Source organism: Culex pipiens, chromosome 3, assembly GCF_016801865.2.
Source record: "Culex pipiens pallens isolate TS chromosome 3, TS_CPP_V2, whole genome shotgun sequence".
Lineage (NCBI taxonomy): Eukaryota > Metazoa > Arthropoda > Insecta > Diptera > Culicidae > Culex > Culex pipiens.
In genome coordinates this window covers 100,451,799-100,473,309 of record NC_068939.1, presented here as the reverse complement: position 1 = coordinate 100,473,309, position 21,511 = coordinate 100,451,799, and the positions used below count along the sequence as shown (strand labels likewise).

General features: G+C 37.5%; 1 protein-coding gene across 1 annotated transcript in view; it reads left to right on the top strand.

The window, feature by feature from the left end:
• Positions 1 to 4,396: 4,396 nt before the first annotated feature.
• The window catches only part of LOC120431058 (tyrosine-protein kinase receptor torso-like), a 51,349-nt gene continuing 34,234 nt past the window's right edge, over positions 4,397 to 21,511 (top strand). The window contains exons 1-3 of the mRNA XM_052709733.1: positions 4,397 to 4,877; positions 14,255 to 14,778; positions 16,129 to 16,557. Of these exons, the coding sequence (XP_052565693.1) occupies positions 14,611 to 14,778; positions 16,129 to 16,557 (597 nt within the window). The 5' untranslated portion in view covers positions 4,397 to 4,877; positions 14,255 to 14,610. The remainder of the gene's footprint in view (positions 4,878 to 14,254; positions 14,779 to 16,128; positions 16,558 to 21,511) is intronic.

Below are 21,511 nucleotides of genomic sequence, written 5' to 3'. Positions count from 1 at the left end.
GAGTGTTACGAAGCGTTCGTAGCGGGGCCATAATGTCTAGTCCTCGAAGAAGGTTTTATCCCCGAATCCCACTTTCCCGAATCCCATATCCCCGAAAATCATTTCCCCGAAAATTTCACATCCCCGAAAATCATTTCCCCGAAAGTGCCAAAAAAGTGTCCACGTGGTTTGTGGATAGTCCCTTACAAAGGTTTACGGTAGTCGAGCTCTTACTTGTGTCAAACGCATTCTGACCTGAAATCCCTTTGGCCAGTTGTCGCACTTACATGAATTTTCCGGGTGTGTCAAGTCGGTTTTTATTGAATATCTCAGGACTGAAATCGAATTTAGGGTTTCTGTGTAGGTCAAAAGATGAGGCATTGTGTGCTGCAGAAAATAGCGTTCTTAACTCAATTTGGCTCAAATTCGACGTACGACAAGCGAGCACGACAGCAACGAATTGTGAAAAATAGGCAACTGTATTAAACGGCACGCTGCCATTTAGATTTGTTCATCATAAATATGTACTCCATTCAAGATGCTCTCATTCTCTACATCATTTGTCATAGTCGGAATTTTTGTTGGATTCGGTGGAGTCAGTTCTTTTTGAAAGGCAGTTGGAGTAACTAAATCTCAGAATCCGGAGTTCAAATTCTTTAACTCCGCAAACTTGGAAAATATCCAAAATTTAAGTGAAGCTGGAATAAAATGCTAGAAAAAAAAAACTCGGAATTTTTTGAACGTTTAATTGTGAATGATACTTCATCGATCGCTACTTCCCCGAACCCGGTCAGGCGGGTATGCCCGTTGCCCAGAAATGCGCGCCTGACCGGGTTCGGGGAAGTGGCGTTCGGGGAAATGGCCGTTCGGGGATATGGTCATTCGGGAAAATGATTTTCAGGGATATGGAAAATTAGGGGAAGTGGCCATTCGGGAAAATGTTTTTTAGGGGAAGTCGCCATTCGGGGATGCGGCCATTCGGGGAAATGGATTGTTCGGGGAAATGATTTTCGGGTAAATGACATTTCGGGAAAGTGTCTTTTCGGAGATGTGACATTCGGGGAAATGTCTTTTCGGGAATGTGGGTTTCGGGGAAATGTAATAGATTCCTCGAAGAATGGCTGGGCACTGCAATCTAGAAGTCAGAGCATCGGAATCGAGAAAATCAAGGTTTGTTTCAACGCAATTTTGTTGTTGATTATATTCAACAAAAAAAATTGTTGATTCAAACCTCGTACAGGCTGATTCTACAAAAGACATTTTTCTGCGTGAGTATAATTAAAGTGTATCGTGCGTCTCCTTGAAAGCATACAAGAAGCTTCTCGTTTAAGGAGACGCATGGTACTTCAGCATGAGCTTAATAGACTAGTAATGAGTTGCTACTTGGTATGCGGATAAGTTACATGGGTTTGGCACAAGGCTCACGCCTTAGTCCAACCTTTTGTTACTTTTACGTCAGCGATATCGACGATTGCTACCATCTTTGATCAAAACGGAACATGGGGGAAGCACATTAACTACCTGAAGCGAAAGCGTCTCTGGCAATCGGTGGGGTGCTCATCCTTCTGACCTGCTTCGACTGTACAAGACAACGATACTCTCGGTACTGGAATATGGCAGTTCCTGCTTCCAATCAGCTGCGCAATCACGTTTGTTGGTTCTCCAGCGGATACAGTACCGAAGTCTTCGCATTGTCTTGGGTTGCATGCACTCAACTCACAACATGACCCTCGAGGTCTTGGCGGGAGTAAACTTCATCATCCTGGTACGAGAATCGAACTCACGATCTCTGGATTGGAAATCCAGCACGCCGCTAGTCGAAACCCATCCCCTACCGGTCAGTATTCCCAGTGAGCTGATTTACTCTTTGAAGGGATTGCCTCTGCAAACTCGTTACTACGAACTGTCTTACCGGTTCCTGATCCGGTGTGATTACAGGAATAAAATGGTAATTGCCAATTTTGAAACGTTGCTGAACCTTCACGTTGAGTCTCGGCGCATGCTTCTATATTATGACTTCATATCATCGTGGGAGTGGAGCCCGAGCAAAACGGTACAGCGCACGCCTCCGTTAACCAGCAGCACCCTGACTTCGATACGTCCATGAAAGCCGATACTCGCGGTATCCCTAACCATCTTCTGCGGGGAGTTGTACCGTTGATCTTCGCATCAAAGTACAGCCATGTTCCTCCAAACAACAGATTCTTCACCGATGGCTCCAAACTCCAACTCCAAAGATACCCTCAGGGCCCGGGGAAAACCACCAGAAATCCCGATGCGAGACGCGTTATCTCAACTAGACTTTGATGTTCTCTATCCGATCTATCAGTTCCTCTTAGATTCCAAAATATCCATTTAGTTTTTCTTCAGTTAGTTTTCCTCCAGTTAGTTTTCCTTCAGTTAGTATGACTCGCCTTCACACAAAGCCGTCGTTTCTGGTTTGCATCGGAAGCAGACCACTAACATTTACACACAAGATCCTCTGTAATTACTCTTAGCTTTAAGGCGTGTAGGCCAGATCCTATAAATAACATTGAAGTTTGGAGCACCCTGGAGCTCGGTACAGACCTTCAGAGCTTGGCATTTTTTCGAAAAATCGACCCCGGCAAAATCAAATGGCGTCTCGGGCGTCGCGAGCTGCGACGCATACCCCTGATAACGGTATTTAAAGTTGAAATGTTTTTTAAAAGTAAAAAAATTAAGAAGTATTCTTTTAAATCTAGTGAATTTTTTTAAAGCAACCTATGAGTCATGAGTTTCCTATGCAGATAGGACTTTTTGAACATTTAATCTAGAAACACAAAAATGTTACTAGAAGAGACTTCGAAATCCTTGAATTTCTCAAGTCAAACCTAATATTATTCGTTGATTTAAGAGCGAGTCCACGAACAGGGCATAACCCTTTGTATCACCAATCGGCCTGAAAATTTCACTCTAGGTCAACGGAACTTGGGGCAAATCGGGACACAAAGTTTGAAGGTTCAAAAACGTAAAAAATCTTTTAAAAAAAAGCTGTAGCTTAGGCAAAATTCAATTAAATTACAAAATTCAACATGCATCTGAATGAAATGCAACATAATGCGGGCTGAAGCATCTCAATTGGTTAAATCTAAAGAGAGTTATTGGTATTTTAGGATTTTAGTGAAAAAATTCAAACTCTAATAAAAAAGTGTTCCACCCAGATATCAACTTGATTCAACCTGCAGCTTGTAGGGGACATCTGGGACTACCATCTGAGTTTGAGAACGCTTTGGGTAAGGCAGTTTAACACATAAAATAGACACTTTTACTTTTAGTGATTTTTTTGGTTGTAAATTTTTGCTCGGGGGACCCCTTAGATCCCATTTTCTGGATATTATTTTATCATATTCGTTTTCCTGAGACAATTTCAAAATAGAAACATGCATAAAAGCGTTTATTTGCATCCATTTAAACCCTTTAAAAAATTAAAGCTAAAAAAAACTAAGAAGCTGTTTTTTTTCTGGTGACATCTAGTATCTTTGGAAATGAACTTGATTTTCAATAAATGTGATTCGAAGTTTTTTTTTTAACTTCAATTTTTTAAAGGGTTTAAATTGATGAAAATAAACGTTTTTATGCATGTTTCTATTGTGAAATTGTCTCAGGAATGCGAACATGATAAAACGGAAAATTAGATCCCCCGAGTAAAATTTTACAACCAAAAGAATCACTTGAAGATTAAGTGTCTATTTAATATGTTAAACTGCCTTACCCAAAGCGTTCTCAGTCTCAGATAAGGCAGTCTCAGATGTCCCTTACAAGCTCCTGGTCGAAACGAGTTGATATCTGGATGGAACACTTTTGTATATGAGTTTGAAAATTGTGCAATCTTTTAACAAAAATTCACATCACTCCCTTTAGATTTAACCAATTGGGATGCTTCGGTCCGCATTTTGTTGCATTTTTTAAGCCCTTTCAGATGCATTTTGAATTTTGAAATTAAATTGAATTTTGCCTAAGTTACAGCATTTTTAAGATTTTTGACATTTTTGAACCTTCGAACTTTGTGTCCCGATTTGCTCCATTTCCCGTTGACTTAGAGAGCTCATATTAAGGCCAGATGCTAGTTTTATATGTACAAAAAGCCCCTGAAAATTTCAGGCAGACTGGTGAACTCGCTCTTAAAGCAATTTGGCCCAGAGAATGGTCCACACATAATATCTCGGGCAAGTATTCAAAACATAATAACGACATATTATACTTCTAGAAATTCATTTGTATGGTTTAAAGCGCCAACATAATTTTCCTAAAGTATCCCTTTAAACACGCCGTGTGTCCATGTGTTGGACAAAGATTAATTTGTGTGTGTCACTTGCAGTGAACACACATGTGCCCATATATCCATCCATATCCTATCGGCAGGCCATCCATCGAACCAATGTCCAATCAAAGCAGTCAGTATCGTGCGTGTAATCGAAGTAGCCGGTCCGAAAAATATAGTTGGTCGTGCGCGCTAACATCCGTGTATGGCCTACTATGTAATGTGATCAGGCCCTTCGCACAATTGGTGGTGCTCGCTCCAATCGTTACAATTTTTGAATATATCTTTTTTCGGCAGAGTGAAACCAGTGTTTAGATTTGTAGAGCAAATCGGAAAATATGTGCTGTGAACAAATCAACACAACAGTGTGGATAGTGAAGGAACAAGGCCGATCACCGCAAACAAAAGTTGAATTTAAATTTTTGAATTAATCGGGGTGAAATAAATATTCAGAGTATCAAATGGATAGTCAAAGAAAGGTACAGTGTGTACTGAAGGAAGCAAAATAACGTGCTAAATGTAACCTAACATTACAATCAGAATGTTTGGCAAACATCTTCGCGAAAGTTATTTTGATACTCTTTCTGGCTCATTGTTTGAAATAGTGGAACACAAGGTAAACTTTAAAAAAAAATGGAAACAGTGTGTAATTTTTTTTTGTGTGAATAATTATAAAACGATTTAAATGTGATGTGTTTTTTCTAGGACAAAGTGGTATAAGCGTCTGTGTTGTTGTGAGACCATGTGTTGTTCTGTTGTTGTGTGAAATACACGACGGTTTTTTTTGCTGTTTCCATCTGACAAGAAACGAGTAAAATCTTTAAAAAACTTTTAAAGCAACAGTCGAAAATTAAATTTTACCCGGCTTGAAATGTATTCTAGATTGTCTTCGTAAAATAAAGTGCCCTGCACTTTATCGCTTTGTGAACAATAACTGCCACCAAATGAAACATTGAAACTGGGTGCTCTGACTCTGAGGACTGAAATTGAGAACCATTTGACCTTTTGAATAGATCAGAGCGTAAATTGATGTTGCGAATATACAACTAAAGCTACCATCAAACTCGATTATTGTGCAAAATAACAATTGTGTTACAAACGAGATTTTAATGTGTGTTTCAAAGTATTGTCATGTACCGCGAATCCGATTCAACCTCACGATTTTTTTTCAAATGAAAAAGACTTTCATTTTGTTTTCTAAGAAGGCGTTTCCAAATTGCCTTGTTTGAATGTATCACTTTTGGAACATTCAAATTTGACCATTTCTAGAGTTTTTTTTAAAGAAAGGTCCTAGAAGCTATTGAGTTTCATATGTTTATAGGACTGTTTCGAAAAAAAAACTCTGGATTTCTTTTTTCTTATGTTTTATAACACAAAAATTTTAAACTGTGAGTTAATTTTAGACATAACCAAATTTATTTCAAAATGTCATTTTGTACGGTTAAGCATTTTGGTCCAAATGCCATTTTGTGCAGCTCACAATGCTTCACCTTTTGACCTTCACAGATCCCCAAAATTCGATTTCAATCCTGAGATATTCAATAAAAACCGAAAAAACTCCGTGCATTTTTGTCACTTTCCATATGAAAGAAGTTTCAATTTTGACGTGCTATCGGAAATCTTGACACAGCCTGAAAATTGATGTAAGTGCGACAATTGGCCAAAGGGATTTCAGGTCAGAACGCGTTTGACACAGGAACGAGCTCGACTACCGTAAACATTTTCAGTTATAACTCGGGACTCCAGCAACCAAATTCAACCAAACTTCAGGACGATGCACAGAATGATCAACCACACAAAACGTGTTTGTTATTGTTTACATTGCGTGCTCTCGTTTTTGTTTATTCAAGGTCAAACATTAAAACGCGTTTTTCTCGGAACGTCAAAAAGCAACTAAGACGGCGTTGATATCGTCGCCGTCGTGCTAACTTGTCGTACGTGTATTTTGGGCCAAATTGAGTTAAGAACGCCATTTTGTGCAGCTCACAATGCCTCACCTTTTGACCTTCGCAGATCCCCAAAATTCGATTTAAATCCTGAGATATTCAATAAAAACCAAAAAAGCTCCGCGGATTTATGTCACTTTTCATACGAAAGAAGTTTCAATCTTGTCGTGCTATCTTTTCACTCCCTGAAAATTGATGAAAGTGCGACAATTGGCCAAAGGGATTGCAGGTCAGGATGCGTTTGACGCACGTACAAGTAAGACTAACGTAAACATTTGTAATTATAACTCGGGACTCCAGCAACCAATTTCAACCAAACTTCGGGGCAACGCACTGAATGGTCAACCAAACAAAACGTGATATTCTATTCAGAGATTGCACTTCTGGTCTTTATTCGGTTTTATACCCGAATGGGCCAACTTGCTTTTCTTCTGTTAGAAATCCATCAACAATTGATTTGGTTCTGACAAATCAAAGTCAGTATTGTGGTCCTTTAGTGACTCATGCTGATTTTGATTCTGATCACCTTCCAGTAACTTTTTCACTTTCTCATGAAGCAGTTACCAGACCCAATAGTTCTGTGTTTAATTACCACAAAGCTAATTGGGACAGGTATCAGCATCATATTGAGAACAATTTCAATCATGATTTTGTTTTAGAAACCAAAGCTGATATTGATTCAGCCTTGGAATCTTTAACTAATGCAATTTTGGATGCAAGGAATATTGCTATTCCTAAAGTCCAAGTCAAATTTGATTCTCCCATTATTGATGACGATCTTCAGCTTCTGATTCGTCTGAAAAATGTTCGCCGAAGACAGTATCAACGTTCTCGTGATCCTGCACTGAAGCGAATTCAAAAAGATTTGCAAAAGGTTATTGACCACAGATTCACTCTCCTGCGAAATGAAAAGTTCGCAAGAGATGTCGAACAAATTAAACCTTATTCCAAACCTTTTTGGAAACTTTCAAAGGTTCTTAAGAAACCTCAAAAACCAATCCCTTCTTTAAAATATGGTGATAATATTCTATTAACTAATGGGGAGAAAGCTCAAAAACTTGCTCAGCAGTTTGAGAGTGCTCATAATTTCAACTTAAATGTTTTGAGTCCTATTGAAGATCAAATTTCAATAGAATTTCAGAATATTGTTGATCAAGAATTTTCATCAGATGAAGTTTTTAATACAGATCTGAATGAAATAAAATCTATTATCAAAAAATTTAAAAATATGAAAGCCCCTGGTGAGGATGGCATTTTTTACATTTTAATAAAAAAAATTACCTGAAGCAACTTTAAGTAGCTTGGTCAAAATTTGCAACAAATGTTTTGATTTGGCATACTTTCCCAGTAGTTGGAAAAATGCCAAAGTAGTTCCGATTTTAAAACCGGATAAAAATCCTGCTGAAGCCTCAAGCTATCGGCCCATTAGTTTGCTTTCATCTATTAGTAAATTATTCGAAAGAATAATTCTTAATAGAATGATGACGCACATTAATGAAAATTCAATTTTCGCTGATGAGCAGTTTGGATTTCGCCTTGGGCATTCAACTACTCATCAGTTGTTGAGAGTTTCAAATTTGATTCGAAGCAACAAATCTGAGGGCTATTCTACTGGCGCTGCTCTTCTAGATATAGAAAAAGCATTTGACAGTGTTTGGCATAAAGGTTTGATTGCAAAATTGAAATTCAAAATTATTTGACGGATCGTACTCTGCAGGTATGTTATCAGAATAGCAAATCTGATCAACTACCTGTACGTGCCGGCGTCCCTCAAGGAAGCATTTTGGGTCCAATTTTATACAATATTTTTACTTCTGACTTGCCTGATTTGCCCCCAGGATGTCAGAAATCACTTTTTGCTGATGATACAAGCATCTCCGCCAAAGGTAGAAGCCTTCGTGTCATCACAAGAAGATTACAAAAAAGCTTGGATATTTTCAATTCTTATTTGAAAGAATGGAAAATTACTCCAAATGCTGCAAAAACTCAACTTATTATTTTCCCTCACAAACCAAGGGCTGATTTTCTTAAACCAAAAAGTCATCACATTATAAAGATGAATGAGGAAAATTTAAAGTGGGAGGATAAAGTGAAATATCTTGGACTTGCTTTTGACAAAAATCTTACTTACAAGGATCACATTGAAAGTATCCAGGTTAAGTGTAACAAATATATTAAATGTTTGTATCCACTTATAAACAGGAATTCTAGACTTTGTCTCAAGAATAAACTGTTAATTTATAAACAAATTTTCAGACCTGCCATGCTTTATGCTGTGCCGATCTGGACAAGCTGTTGCTTAACCAGGAAGAAAAAACTTCAGAGGATTCAGAACAAAATTCTGAAAATGATTCTGAAACTTCCTCCCTGGTTCAGCACCAGTGAACTTCATCAAATAGCCGAAGTTGACACTTTGGATGTTATGTCCAATAAGATAATTGATGCATTTCGACAAAAATCATTGCAGTCTTCAGCTGCATTGATCCGCTCTTTATATAGTTTATAAGTTAGTTTTAAGGTATCCCTTTTCCCTTTTGTACATGTAGGACCTCCTACATTTGAAGTCACTGAATAGCGAAAGCACTATATTTCATAAATAAATGAAAGTTGCTAGTATTTAAAATTGAGGTGAAAAGTCATCGATTGTGATTGGACACTCAATATTATTTTAACTGAATAAATGTACATGGAAAAGAAAATCTGAATAAATATAAAAAAAAAAAAACAAAACGTGATATTCATTGTTTACATTGCGTGCTCTCGTTTTTGTTTATTTTTAAGGTGAAACATTAAAACGCGTTTTTCTCGGAACGTCGAAATGGCGGGTGCGACATGATAGCACGACAGCGTCGATATGATAGTTTTAAATTTTGGAATGAAAGGATGAAAATAACACCTTCAAGCCATGTGTATAATTATTCAACCTTGATATTAAACAAAAAGTTAACGAGGTGTGAAAAAATTGCATTGCGTTGAAAACATTGCATCTGTATGCAGAATCGATATAGAATATCTTATCCACTGCTGTGCTCTTTGCTTCGTTTTGGAAGACAAATCCACCAAAAGGATTTATAATTTCTTAAGTTATGAAATAATGAGTCACAGTAAGAGTGCGCATGGAAAGCAAAATGTTATTGTTAAAATTATATATCTTTATTTCAAAGTTTATTAAAATTTTATGTTTCACTAATTTTTCACAAAAATAGTATTGATAATGGTCAGGCAGCTGCATAATTAAATATCATTGATTCTTTGATGCATGACAAAGTCAAATGTGATAAGGGAAAATGACTCGATTTAAAACTGTAACCGGTGTTCATATACTGTTTACTTCTCGGTTTATTCAATGATTGAATATAATTGACAACGAAGATAAAATAGTAACTGTCTGGTTTAATATGTTGAATGTTATGGTTTCGTTGTGTTACAAGAAGTTTTATTGTATACGTTATTGCATTTAATTTCCTAGCATAAATATAGTTTATCCCTCTACTGCCCAAATTTTTTTTCGATGATTTTTATTTTTCCCATGTTTAGGAGGTCATTTTGAGCAACTTTTGTTCTACAAAAAACTTGACTTCTCTTGTTTTATGTTTTTCTTGTTTCATTTTTAGTATTTTAATTTGAATTTATCTTGTATAGTTTATGCTTGTTTTTGGTAGTATTTGGCCTATTCTACCACCTCCTATCATTACATATTGCCTATCTATTTTTTTCATGTTTTTACAGTCAATTTTTAATTTTTTGCTTGTTTTCCACATTTTTTGCTATATAATGGCACCATTATCATTTAAATTATAAAAAATGCGTAGAGGAATAGTCTGGGACTAGAGGATGACGAGCGGGAATGCCTGGGAAAAATTCCCGGGAAATCGATCATTTTTGAACTTCTCGATTCCCGGGAAATTTGGTTTAGACTCCCGGGAAATTTTAAACTTATAAATATCAAAGCAAAGTTATATAAACTAATCAGAAAAACATTTGAAAAATTCGAAATTATTTTTGTCATTGGATGTTCAAGTTTCAATAAACCAATGCATCTCTAATCTTCTTATTCAGAAAGTGTTAATTTTAACTTAAGCATACTTAGCAGTTATTGTTTCTATTTATTATTTCTAAGAGGGAAAAGCCTTTTCAAGATAAGTATAATTTACTTAATCTAGTTTTTTTTGTAATGCTATGTAAGTTAATTTCGCTGTATCAGCGTCATTTTCTTTTTCAATGTCAATAAGTCATTTTGTGTTTCGCAGCAACCTCATTTTTAAATTTAAAAAAAAACTCTAGCAATCTTTGTGAAGCTAAGGTCCGCCACATATGAATATTCGGATTTTCCTGAAAACTATTTCTTCAATGAATATTTACAGTTGACCTTAAAAAGGTCAAACAATTTTAAATTGTTGTTTTGAGTCGATATTTATCATTTTGCAAATATCCCGATACTGGGAAATTATATATTAGCTATTTTTTTACATCACAAAAATCTGTTAACAAGTTTGTGCAATTTTTGAAAAATCACTCAGTACGAATTAAGATTCGTAAACATTTTAAACTACAATTTGAGTCCCAAAAAGCTCAAGAAACGATCTTGTATTTGCAGATTCAGAAACAAAGGAGAATGGGCAAATTTGGTCCAAGGATGTACACGAACGGGACCAACTTTTTTCGAAAGATCTCGCCGAGACATGAAAAAAAGTCTTCTGGACCAACTCTCTAAACCCCGGGGTTCAAAAGTTACATGCTGTTGAAGTTTGAGCATTTTGGGTTAAAATGTACAAAAAATCGTATTTTAGCTATTTCTAAAATCATTTATAAAATCTCTGTTTCATTATGGATTTCGATTTTCTTGACTTCATTCGACGCGTATCAGCAAAAACTTTGAGTTCTGATATGTCTTAGCATGATTGACACATGATTTCTCTTGTTTTTATCCGTTTGAACCGTTTATGCAAGAGGCATCCCATAGAAACAAGTCGAAACTTCGAGGTTTTGAAACCGGATCCGACCCAGACTGCTTCAGTGAGTATGGAAGGCTTCAGTGCAATGTTGTAACAACTTATTGGGATGGTCTGAGTCATCCGAGAACTATTTGGAGTTAAGACCGGTGAGTCTACCGCCGTAACAAGCAAGATGTCGGCGGTTTTTGACCACGGATCATACCCGCATGGCTTCAGTGAGTATGGTAGACTACTATGCTGATGTGTTGGAGTGTCCTGGGTTCTCCTAGGACTCCCTGGAGTTAAGATCTGTGGGTCTACTACCGTAACAAGCAAAATGTCGACCGGTTTTGACAACGGAACATACCCGCATAGCTTCAGTGAGTGTGGTAGACTACTTTGCTAATGTGTTAGGATGGCCTGGGTCATCCTAGGACTCCCTGGAGTTATGATCTGTAGGTCTACGGCTGTTACAAGGACTCCCTGGAATTGTCCAGAACATCCCAACATAACAGCAATACAGTCAGCCATACTCACTGAATCTTTGCGGTTATGATGCGCGGTTAAAAATCATCGACCTTTTTCTTGTTACAGTGACCCAAATATCTAAACTCCAGGGAGTCCTAGGATGACCAAAGACATCCCAACACATTAACAAAGCAGTCTACCATACTGTCTGAAGCTATGCGGGTATGTTCCGAGGTCAAAAACCGTCGACCTCTTGCTTGTTACGGCTGTAGCTCCACAGATCATAACTCCAGGGAGTCCTTGGATGACCCAGGCCATCCTAACACATTAGCAAAGTAGTATACCACACTCACTGAAGCTATGCGGGTATGTTCCGTTGTCAAAACCGGTCGACATTTTGCTTGTTACGGTAGTAGACCCACAGATCTTAACTCCAGGGAGTCCTAGGAGAACCCAGGACACTCCAACACATCAGCATAGTAGTCTACCATACTCACTGAAGCCATGCGGGTATGATCCGTGGTCAAAAACCGCCGACATCTTGCTTGTTACGGCGGTAGACTCACCGGTCTTAACTCCAAGGAGTTCTCGGATGACTCAGACCATCCCAATAAGTTGTTACAACATTGCACTGAAGCCTTCCATACTCACTGCAGCAGTCTGGGTCGGATCCGGTTTCAAAACCTTGAAGTTTCGACTTGTTTCTATGGGATGCCTCTTGCACAAACGGTTCAAACGGATAAAAACAAGATAAATCATGTTTCAATCATGCTAAGACATATCAGAACTCATAGTTTTTGCTGATACGCGTCGAATGAAGTCTTGAAAATCGAAATCCATAATGAAACGGAGATTTTATGAATGATTTTAGAAATAGCAAAAATACGATTTTTTGTACATTTTAACCCAAAATGCTCAAACTTCAACAACTTGTAACTTTTGAACCCCGGGGTTTAGAGAGTTGGTCCAGAAGACTTTTTTTCATGTCTCGGCGAGATCTTTCGAAAAAAGTTGGTCCCGTTCGTGTACATCCTTGGACCAGCTCCCATACAAATTTGCCCATTCTCCTTTAAAGGTAGACAATTCCCGAACATAATGAGGCTACTAATTAACGTTTCATTGAATAAGAATGAATTAATGGAGCAATTCTCTACCAAAACCGGAAATGGTTTTTATTTGTATTTTTTGATTTGGCTCAAACTTTGTGGGGGCCTTCCCTATGACCAAATAAGCTATTTTGCGTCATTGGTTTACCCATACAAGTCTCCATACAATTGTGGCTGCTGTCCATACAAAAATGTATGTAAATATTCAAACAACTGTAACTTTTGAGTGAATTTTCTGATCAATTTGGTGTCTTCGGCAAAGTTGTAGGTATTGTTGAGGACTTTTGAGAAAAAAATAGGTACACGGAAAAAAAAATTTGCAGATTTTTTAATCAACTTTTTTTTTACTAAAACTCAATTTCCCAAAATACGTATTTTTTGATTTTCGAGATTTTTTGATATGTTTTAGGGGACAAAAATCTGCAACTTTTGAGCCATAGAGAAACATGGTCAAAAAATCTGCCGCTGAGTTATGAATTTTTGAAAAAATAGTGATTTTTGGAAAAAATCGAAGTTTCATGCAAAAACAAATTTGACATTATTTTTTAATGCAAAATTGAATTTGCAATCGAAAAGTACTTTACAGATTTTTTGATAAAGGGCTCCGTTTTCAAGATATAGCCACCGAATGTTTGATTTTAGCGAAATATTTGCAGTTTTTCGATTTTTAAAAATAGTGACCATGAGTGACCATTTCTAAAAATATTTTTTTGAAAAGTTCAGAAAATTTGCTATAAAATTGTCTAAGAGACATTGAAGATTGGACCTCGGGTTGCTGAGATAGAGCCGCTTTAAGAAAAAGAAACACGAAAATTGAAGTTTTCTAAATCTCACCAAAACAACCCACCATTTTCTAATGACGATATCTCAGCAACTAATGGTCCGATTTTCAATGTTAATACATGAAACATTCGTAAAATTTTCCGATTTTTTCGAAAAAAATATTTTGATTTTTTTTAAATCAAGACTAGCATTTTAAATGGGCGTAATATTCAATGTTTTGCCCTGAACCAATGACGCAAAATAGCTTATTTGGTCATATGGAAGGCCCCCACAAAGTTTAAGTCAAATAAAAAAATACAAAAAATAAAAATGGTCGAAATCGGCCGATTTCGTAGAGAGTTGCTCAATGGTAACTGAATTCATTGAAAAGAAACACATTTATTACTTTTCTTTATAAATTATTGGCACTATTGGCATAATTAAAAAAAAAATACCGGGTCCCGGGAATTCCCGGGAAATTGCAAAATTCAACTCTCGATTCCCAGGAAATTGAAAATCTCGAGAATCGTCACCCTCTATCTGGGACACTAGAAAAAATATCGCAAAGTCACATAAAACAAGTAAAACTTCCAACCCATAAAATTTCTAAAATTGTAAGAGTTCTTCTTTCCAATGCCTTTTAAAGATCAAAAATTGGTTGAAAAAATGGATTTTGGCAATTTTTTAAATCGATGCCCGTCTAAAGGCGGGGTTGGGTTCTAGAGGGTTATTTATAATTTCAAGAACTATTTTTTTCTCTTTTTTTTTAATTTGCAGAAACCAACTTTATTGAGCAACATCATCTTCCAAGGATAATCTTGCGTTCTCGTTAGTGACAGGTTCGGTAAACATCAATTACAAGCTCGTTTGCAGTGCGTAGCTTGTGCCAGGTCGAAACAGAAAAAAGGCATACTCACCAGTAATTAAACCAGCAGCAGTTGTACAAAGCTGCGTTACGTGCTTCGTTCAGTGGCGTTTTTAATCATTACATGTGCGTTTTGTAAGATTCTTCTTAATGGTTAGTGACATGTGCTCAAAGGTGTGTCACGTGGTGCAGTAGATCTCAAACGCATTTTTTTTGGTTGGGTGAATTAGGTTTCTTACGAAGAAGGGTGAACCAAGGAGGAAAAAAAATGCAAGTGATAATTCTGAAATATGTGCAAGTTCTTTGCATCACCGTGTTTTTCTCCAACAATATCAACTGTGATAAACTATTGTTGCACAATGAACAGGAAGATCAGCACCTGTACCGAATAGGCTCGTGTGCTGCTGAATGTCTGACGGAGGATGATGCCCCAAAGGTAAGAAAGGATATAATTTCATTTACTTCCAAAAAGTGTTGTGAAGTATCTTAAAAAAATTATAACTAGGCTCTTTGGTCCCAAGACAGCATTTTATATCTTGAACGTCCTTTTTAAATTTTATTTTTTTTACTTTTTAAATTTAAGGCTAATTATTTTAAACTTCATAATGGTTTTCTTACCTTCATTTGCGTCCAAGAGAACTCGGTTGAATCGGTTGAAGTGGCGCTAAGTTATATTTTTTTTAAGTGGTTTTACGAAAATCGACGACAATTAACATTTTTTGGAACATCCAAACACGACGTAGGTCAAATTGTTGGAAAATAGATACACATTTTTTAAAGGTTGCATTGCCTCTTTTGCTTTGGAAATTTTTGATTTAAGCTTATTTTAGTTTGTACGAGAAATTCTGTGCACACTTCTGAAACGCTGTACATTTTTCACTTTTAAGACACATTTGTGACATGTGCTTTCCTGCTTTATTTTTTACCTTGTTTACTGTATCTTTTAACTGGTTGATCGAACCGATTGCTTCGAAAAATCGACTCCATTATGCATAGTTCTGAAAATAATTACATCAAATTTTAAAAATCGTTTTTTTCGAAAAGTACTCAATGGCCGTTGTCACAAGATAGCTTATAACAGTTGAAATCTCTATACACAAAAAAGAAAAAAAAAACAAATCTCATACATGTTTTTATGCTACGTTTATGAGCTTAAATTTGGAATTCAGCCTAATGATGGATCAATCTTTGATGTCAGGGCGTAGCCCTAAGGAAGCCCGGATTTGGACCACCCTAATGTTTTTTTTTTAATTTTTAAGTTTTTTAATCAAAACTTTTTCAAATTATAACAAGTATCTTGAGTTATGTTTTTAAAGATTGAATACATGAAATGGTGAAATTAATGTATTTTTTATGATCAAATAATAGCAAACATTCTGGTACCGTCATCAGGGGTGACATTGGGTCTGGGGGGTGAGATTAGGTCTTACGTGCAGGGACGTGTTTAAAGCAGCAATCGAGATAAAATAATGATAAAAAAATTTAAGTAAGCTTTAAAAACTTAAAATTCCATTTGAGATTTTTCTTCGAATACTGGGTGTTTGAAAAAACAACGATTGTACGTGTTAAACCCCATTTGAAATTGGGGATACTCAAATTAATAGCCAATCGGTCTCAATATTGGGATTCGTTTAATACAATTTTACAATTACGTAATGTCTGATTTCTGAGAGGAAAAATAATTATTATGTGTGCTAAAAATATTCATAAATTCTCATGAAAGCATATTTTAACGATCTCATTCGTATCAAATATAATTACCTGATTACTCATTTTCTCTTTCCAGTCACTGGAATCGTGTTATAAGCTATGCTCGGAGGATGGTGCTCTGGAACGCACCCCGATGTTGGAGCAAAATGTCAAGCTGTCCTTCCACATTAAATTAATTTGTCGAGATAGCACCAGTCTGGTGGTTGAGGTTCGTGTTGGAAATACGACATCATCGCACTATGGAGTCCCCAATGGGATAACCGACCAGCAGAATGGCATTTCCCGGAATCATCAATCTGTTGGTGGCGGCGGCGGAAAAAGCATGCAGAAAAATGTCGCTGATCAAAAGCGCATTTCGGGCAAAGTGCGCAGAAGCATTGACAAAAGTGTCCCAAGTGCAAAGTATCGTGATGCGGTGCGTGCGAAAAGCAACTCGACACGGTTCGTTTACCTCATTAAGGTGCAGGAGAGTGGATCAGAGCTGGGAGACAGGATCGTGTATATGGTGAGTGATTTCTTTGGATAAATGCTAAGTAGTCATCAAGAAATAGTTATTTTGCTATACATAATTGCCACATCAACTGCTTGAAAAAAAAATGCCATATTTTTCTTATTTGAAAAATAAGGCCCATCGGTATGGGGAACCTCCTAGACCGAAATTTAAAGCTCAAGTCAGGCTTTTTTCAAACGTTCATCCTTTTCACACTTCATCGGTGTGATAGCCGAGCGGTCTAGGGCACCAGTCGTCACTGTTGGTTCTGGGTTTGAATCCCATGGGTTGCAACTTTAATTTTGCTTAGAAAAACAGCACATGCAGTGTGTAATATTAAGTAACTTTTCTCACAAAGGTGATGTGCATGCGACTTTGACATCTGTTTTTATGTTGTGTAGTGATAACCGAAATGCCGTTTATTTATATAGTTCAGTTAATATCGACAGGTATTACAAAGTAATGTTAGTTTTGGTAAACTATAGTTTTCCTTTAAAAATTATAAGCAATCTAGGAACATAACATTCCTATCTGTGTTAGGAAAGTGCTCAACAACATTTGCAGACATTGCAAAACATTGAATTATTTCGAGAGCTTACCTATTTTGACCATATGGTATGTTAACAAGTTATCACAATTTTAATGATACAAGCCAAGTCTCGTTTTCGTAATTTTAACGTTTTTACGCGAGGAGCGTAAAAAAAAACTAACTTTATACTCGTATGGAAAATATACTTGGCTTGGACTGCTCGAGTTTTCCTCCAAACGAGCTTATATTCGGGATATCCATGTAATGTCTTGTTCATTAGTCAAGGAACTCATTATTCATAGCCAGAAGCAGTTTTTGGAGTAACTTGGCTAAAGCAATCCTAATGAATCCAAAACTCCGAATGATTATCCCGGAAAATCAAACAATAACACGGATAATCCGTCCATACTGGGATTTCCTGGGATTTTTCCAGGAGTTTTTAAATTTTGTCCAGAAAAGAATAGGTATATGGAAATTCAATGTTGGTAATGAAAATAGTGGAACAGTTGTAGACTTATTTATCGATAGCATTTAGTAATTTTAATTGGGCATGTCAGCATATAGAAAACTATTTAAATTTTATGAACAATATTTTAAAGTATTTCCAGTGAATTACCTTTGTTTCCGTTGATCTAGACTTGATTAAAAATATTTAAAAAATATTTTGAAACTTTTCCAGTCATGTTAAAAAAATAAACATAAAAGAAGCAGTTTATGCGACAATTTGCCAAAAGAAGATTTTTCAGCACGAGTACATTAACCCAACGAGATGTACCGAGATTAGGGTGCCCAGAAAAAATGACCCCCTGCTCCACAAGCGGAAAACGGTTTTTTGAGTAATTTTAAGCATCTGTGCCAATTTTGAGCGACATTGGTTGAGATTAACCCATTGATACCCGAGCCTAAAGTAGGTGAAAAAAAGTTTTTCATACGAAAATGCCTTTTTTCAATCGCTGATAACTTTTCAGGGTCGAGTTTTACAGCTTTGGTATTTTCAACAAAGTTGTAGAGCATTAAATTTTCAATAAGAATCTCACTTTTAGGAATATTTGGATGGAAGTAGCGCACCGAGCAAACCAAACCGTAAGAATGTTGGGTTTTCCATACATTTTTTCGATTTTTGACAAAGAACTTTGTCCTAAGGGCACTATCTACGGGTGTCAATCCAAAATTTCGCGAAGCGAAAGTGTAACGATTTGTGTCGTTTTTCAAATGCTTATATCTTCCCCCCCATTCAAACAATCTTTATGTTTTACCCACCAAACGAAAGGGGAAGACTTAAAGTACAAGTTGACTACCTCACAAAGTTGATAAAACTTTGTTAAAGTACTTAAAAGTTAAGATGAAAATAAAAAATGAATGCAGGAAAAATCCCGGCTGCTGATTGGCAGAAAGCACGTAGCAAATGTTGCCTCCTCTCCTGCTTTCGCGAAACTCTCTCGCGAGAATGTGGCACCACTGTTGCCACATTTCATGCGAACTATATAAGCTAACAGATAGCCTCAGAAAATTTCAGTGCCTAACGAGGTTTCGTCCAAGACGGATCCAAGGTGGTAATTTTATTACTCACACACATACATGCACACATTGAAAAACACAGGTTGTGCACCAACTTGGGAGGAATTCTGTTCTAATAAAGATTGTTAGGAAGGTCACCGGAAAACCAGAATGATATGGGGCAATGGTGTTGGGACCACATTGGTAGGATATTGGCCACACCCGGAGTGGCCAGTGCCCTGGGGAGGGTTCTTCCGGGGGGACATTTACCGAACCATACGACTTAGGGCAATATAGGTATCAAAATTCATGGTTTTTGAAACTGGTAATGCAAATGGCCATTTTTACTGGATTGGCCAAACCCGGAGTGGCCATTGCCCTGGGGAAGGTTCTACCGGGAGACGGCAATCGAACAAAACAGCATGGGGCAATCTGGGTATCAAAATTCATGGTTTTTGAAATTGGTAATGAAAATGGCCATTTTGACGGATTGGCCACACCCGGAGTGGCCAGTGCCCTGAGGAAGGTTCTACCGGGGGGACATTAATCGAACCATACTGCCCACCATTGAAAAAACGGCTAATATCCACTTTTGGCAAAAACGAGATATTAGCACGAGGTGGTAGAGGATGTTCCAACGCATCTCCTGGAACTTGAATTTCACTGAAATAGTTCTTAGACTTGGCTGCCGATGCGAAAAACCAAATGGCTAATATGCCACTCTTATGGGAAATTGCCTTGACGGAGATTTTGTCACAAACACTAAAACGCGTTTTTCTCGGAATACTTGATTTGGCATAATAGCCGAATTTTCAATTATGGGCAGCATACGACTTGGGGCAATATGGGTATCAAAATTCATGGTTTTTGAAACTGGTAATGAAAATGGCAATTTTTACCGGATTGACCGGATTGGTCACACCCGGAGTGGCCATTGCCCTGGGGAAGGTTCTTCCGTGGGGACATTTACCGAACCATACGACTTGGGGCAATATAGGTATCAAAATTCATGGTTTTTGAAACTGGTAATGAAGATGGCAATTTTGACAGGATTGGCCACACCCGGAGTGACCAGTGCCCTGGGGAAGGTTCTACCGGGGGGACATTTACCGAACTATACGACTTGGGGTAATATGGGTATCAAAATTGCCCCAAGTCGTATGGTTCGGTAAATTTCCCCCCGGAAGAACCTTCCCCAGGGCAATGGCCACTCCGGGTGTGGCCAATCCGGTCAATCCGGTAAAAATTGCCATTTTCATTACCAGTTTCAAAAACCATGAATTTTGATACCCATATTGCCCCAAGTCGTATGGTTCGATTAATGTCCCCCCGGTAGAACCTTCCTCAGGGCACTGGCCACTCCGGGTGTGGCCAATATCCTACCAATGTGGTCCCAACCCCATTGCCCCAAATCATTCTGGTTTTCCGGTGACCTTCCTAACAATCTTTATTAGAACAGAATTCCTCCCAAGTTGGTGCACAACCTGTGTCTTTCATATGTGCGTGAGTGTGTGTGTGAGTAATAAAATTACCACCGTGGATCCGTCTTTGACGAAACCTCGTTAGGCACTGAAATTTTCTGAGGCTAAGTGCTAGCTTATATAGTTCACATGAAATGTGGCAACAGTGGTGCCACATTCTCGCGTGAGAGTTCCACGAAAGCAGGAGAGGAGGCAAAATTTGCACCATGTTGCCACATTTCATGCGAACTATATAAGCTAGCACTTAGCCTCAGAAAATTTCAGTGCCTAACGAGGTTTCGTCAAAGACGGATCCACGGTGGTAATTTTATTACTCACACACACACACACGCACACATTGAAAGACACAGGTTGTGCACCAACTTGGGAGGAATTCTGTTCTAATAAAGATTGTTAGGAAGGTCACCGGAAAACCAGAATGATTTGGGGCAATGGGGTTGGGACCACATTGGTAGGATATTGGCCACACCCGGAGTGGCCAGTGCCCTGAGGAAGGTTCTACCGGGGGGACATTAATCGAACCATACGACTTGGGGCAATATGGGTATCAAAATTCATGGTTTTTGATACTGGACATGAAAATAACCATTTTGATTGTGGTGGCCACAACCTAGAGTGGCCGGTTCCGTGGCATTTTCCGAACCATACTTGTTTTGGCAATATTTTCGTGTTTTGGCAATTTATTTCCACAGAGGTGCCAAAGATTGAAAACATTTAATTGGAATAAATTATTCAGGATTAAATAAATAGGCAATGATTTAAAAATAAAATATAATAGAATATTTTTTTAGGAGTTTTGTACAAAGTTCTTTGTCATATTGGTCATGTAGAACATAACCACCTGCACCTTTTTTCCATACAAACTTCACCTTCGAGTATCAATGGGTAAATGTTGACCGATTTTGCTCATATTTGGCCCAGAGTCCTAAAATAGCTCAAGGAACAATATTCAGCTTGTGGAGCGAGGTTTTGAGAAAAAGTCCCTTTTTTGGGCACCCTAATCGAGATGGATAAATTCAACGAGTGCTGAAAAAACATGTCTTGCATCATTTTTTGCATTTCCAAGAATTTAATTTTTTTAGTGAAAAGTTTATTATACCGCTATAATTTTATTTGCCAATGGGTTAATCTCAACAAATTTCGCTCAAATTTGGCACAGATGCTTGGGTCATTAGCCACAATATATTATAACAAATGGTTATCGTAATTGTCACTATAAAACGTTTCCGATGCAACGAAAACAAAATTAATTAAATATATCTATCTACTGCCACTCGAAGCAAGTCCGTCCCATATGTAAAAAAAAGAAGTTGACTTTATAGCTGTCGGCCACTAATGCTAGTACCAACCACTAGTGTCTTCCTTTTATCTACAAGGACATCGCCATCCTGGGCTCCTAAGTGTTTGAGTACGGCACAGAGCGACGGCGCCGGATACCCATCCCAAGTAACATTTTTTTTCA